The 3,696-nt window shown below is 33.0% G+C and overlaps 1 protein-coding gene across 1 annotated transcript; it reads right to left on the bottom strand.

The window, feature by feature from the left end:
* Nucleotides 1-506: 506 nt before the first annotated feature.
* On the bottom strand, nt 507-2,132 carry LOC136221559 (protein BIG GRAIN 1-like B). The gene has a single exon (XM_066008933.1). The coding sequence runs from the start codon at nt 1,791-1,793 to the stop codon at nt 588-590; it is 1,206 nt and encodes a 401-aa protein (XP_065865005.1). The 5' UTR covers nt 1,794-2,132; the 3' UTR covers nt 507-587.
* Nucleotides 2,133-3,696: the final 1,564 nt, after the last annotated feature.

The raw sequence follows: 3,696 nt of genomic DNA, 5'->3' as shown, positions 1-3,696 counted from the left end.
CTTGAAATTTTTTTCATTATTGCAAACTTTTAAATCACAAGCTTCTATTCTCAAATAAAGCGAACCACAAACATTTTTTTTACTTTATCCTTGAAATTTTTTTCATTATAAGTAAATTCTAGTATGTATATATACTCTTACGACTAAAGTAACATATAATCTACTAGTATTATAGAAACTCTCTCTTGAGAGAGATTATAATGGTATCAAATCAATAGTTAAAATATATTTGTCTCCTGATAGAGATTTACTTGGTTCGAATTTGAATTGTTGATTTAAAATACCAGATGATTAGATAAGGAAAATTAACGTAAAGAAAAATATACATATTAATTCTCTCTACTTACTCGTTTTCCTAACCGATATAGAATTCTACCTAACAAGGGGGTGAGGATGTTTCGGCCCAGCGACTTTCGTTCTTCCTCGTTTACTACTTCAATAAATTTTGTGCTTACTCTGCTATTGTAAATTAATGAGATGAACATATTAAAGAAAAGATAATTAGAGAAATAGTACTAATTATTTGTTGATGTAAACCCCCACACAATTTCATTAATAAAACTAATTAGAAATTATTAAGTTTTAAATTACATAATTAAGCCATTAGCAATAGCTCGATTAGTACTAAGATGAGTTGTTTCATAAACTGGTAATTCCTCACGATACCTTTCAATCCCAATAGCAGAAAGATTATCAAGTTCAAACAAATCTGAACTCGCACAACTCGCTCCATCATCGTCATCATCATCTTGCTGTTTCTTCTGATAATTCTTCAAAAGCTCCCTCGCAACTTCCTCCACTCGCCGACTCTCATTCATCACCCGAAACTTAAGCTCTTCATGAATTAAATTCGAATTCGAATTCGCCGCAGCAATCCTAGTCTCCTGATGATGATGATGATGATTCTCGTACACATTTTTATGCCCGATTGGCCTCGAATCCTCGCCGACGATCACACTCACCGGATAAAACCTCACCGATCTTTTACTCCCGTTGTTCAATTTCCCTCTCGAGGAAGGTGTTTTGCTCAGGCATGACCTCGAGAATGAAGATGCTGAAGAACAAGTAGAATTCTGCTCCGACTTGAATTTCCTCTCATCATATGATGATGATGAAATCTTCGCCTTCTTCGCGTTCTTCCCGTTCTTCGTGTTTCCGGCTGTGAATAGTGAGTTAAGAAACGTCGCGAGGCGGCCGCCGGGTGAAATCGGTTGCTTCACCTTCTTCAGATCACCGTAAAGCTTTAACGCCGTCGATTTCGTCTTCGATTCGTGTTTCGCCTTTACATCCGGTGCACAATTTCGATAAATCCCGAATTGCTCTCCACCTGTTTGATATCTGTCTGACTGAACCGAAACACTCGTTCTTATAGGCTTCGGCCGAATTGATTCCGACTCGGACGAAGAAAACCCGCCGCCGCAGCTCGAATCGGAGGAACTCGAGCTTGAATTAAGCAACACCGGCTGAGAACGAGAATCTCTCCGACTACTACTCTTTCTGTCAAAATCCGCCATGGATTTTCTCCGAACGGAATGGACTGAAGTAGTATTTTTTTCCTCAATCCATTTCTCGATCATGCATGTTTTCATACCTTTCTTCTTCGACGTCGTTTCTCTGTAAAACATCAATTCGTCGTCGTTTTGGCCGTTGGATTCGTCGATGGAACGGTAAATAGCGTCGAGGAGAGTGGAGGAAAAAGAAGGAGGATTGTTATCTCTTTCTGTTTGGTAATGTCTACTGTGTCGGCGAAGATCTTGGTTGAGAGATTTATTATTATCCCATATTGTATCCATATTTAAGGCAGAGGAAGGAGAAGGGGGGAGGACAAGAATATGGAACAGGAGATTGTGAATAATGATTTGGTTGTCTGGTTGAAATAGTGTTAGAAAAAGAAGAGTTAACAATGGAAGGAAGGAAGAATGATTGAGAAAGGTGAAATCAGACAAGGAGTGGAAGTCTGGGGTACTTTTGTTTATGTCTTAGCTCTGTGTAATAAGAAGAGAGAAGGAAAGAGAGCAGACATGTTTATTTGAGAGTAATGAAAGCCAAAAGCCACGCCTGTGAAGAAGGAGAGGGAGAAGGAGAAGGAGAAGGAGGAGTTTCTGTGTGCTTTTTTTTTTTGGTTTCACATCTTCTTATATTATGAGATTTTAGTAGGAGTTGTTGACATGTGTTATAATTGTTTGTATGCTTTCATTTTTATTATGACTTAAAAAAAATTGATATTGTTATCAAAAATAATATTTGATAGTAATTAAAACACGTAATATCCATTTGGCTCTCCAAACTAAGGTTTCAAGGTTAATTAGAATCTCAAACTATCAAAATTATCGATTAGATCTCTGAATTAAATAAAAACCATCAATTGAATCCACATAATAAATAAAAATCATCAATTGGGGTCTCATCGAAAATTATTCGGTTGAACAGTTTCAGACCTTTTCCTCAAATTCAGTTTGAATTAACATAGAAATTATTACAGTCTATGTCAAATAGTCACAATTTCTGATTTTATGATGAGATACGGGCTGAATTGATGATTTTTCTTAGTTCATGGACCTGATTAATGATTTTAATACTTTAGGGTTCTAATTGACCTTGAACCTTTAGTTTGGGGATCCAAACGAATGTAATGCCTAATTAAAAATATATGTTTTTCGGTTTTCATTTTTCGGAACTGTTTTTTGTCTTTATATTTTAAATAGAAAATTAAAAAAATCATTTGATAAAATTTAACAACACTTTTAGCAGCAAAATTAATTAATATTATAAATAATAAACAAGAATATGTGAACTAATTTATATATATATTGGAGAACCTGATACTTATAATGAAAAATTTATATATATATATATATATATAATTTATTGTGCATCGGTAGCAATAAAAGTCACTCATACGCATTTGATTTTTAACATCAATCAACATGGTAACAGGTAGGGTACTCGTAGATACTGTACAGAGTATTCTTAACTATTGTCCATTTATTTTTTCATTACACGTATCCGTCTTATTATTTTAATTGATATACTTTATTAATCTCATTCTCATTTCATCTAAATCGTGTATCCGTTAAAAATTAATAGATAAATTTAACAAATATTCCAATTCAAAATTCAAACTCAATCTAATTATCAAAAAATCAAAATACATTAAAAATAAATAGATAGGTATAGGACGGATACTTTAACAAATATTTCTATATCCGTCTCATAAATTTATTGATCTTATTACATATTTTATATCTTTTTTATACAGAATACGTAAAATCCATTAATAGTGAATACCTTCGGATCTTGTACCTACCAGTTGTTATATACATCTTTTTTTTTTAAAAAAAAAAAAAATTAGCCGGGTATGTTGTTACCCGTATATAGAATAAAATCTATAAAAAAAAAAAAAAAAAAAAAAACCATTATAATACAGTAGTGGAAGTGGGGTCCAATGAGAGTGGGAATAGTGCCAGGTTGGCAAGGCAATAGTGATGACGTGGCAAATCAATTTATTAATTATTACAAATACTGTTAACAAATGACTTTTTTTAATTTTCTTTAATCTTTTACTGTGTTTTGATCGCTTTGCAATTATCCTTCACGTGAAGTGACATAAGATCCTTTGCTTTTTCTTGCATTTCATAACAGCAAAATTAAAATTTTAAAAAAAATAATAATTATCAAATGTCTACTAAGATATTT

This window comes from Euphorbia lathyris, chromosome 3 (assembly GCF_963576675.1).
Source record: "Euphorbia lathyris chromosome 3, ddEupLath1.1, whole genome shotgun sequence".
NCBI lineage: Eukaryota > Viridiplantae > Streptophyta > Magnoliopsida > Malpighiales > Euphorbiaceae > Euphorbia > Euphorbia lathyris.
The sequence above is the reverse complement of the archived record's forward strand: the minus strand, read 5'-3'. Positions and strand labels throughout refer to the sequence as shown.

Excerpts from the sequence above, each read along its gene's own strand:
- LOC136221559 (XM_066008933.1), bottom strand. The coding sequence starts at position 1,793 with ATGGATACAATATGGGATAATAATAAATCTCTCAACCAAGATCTTCGC.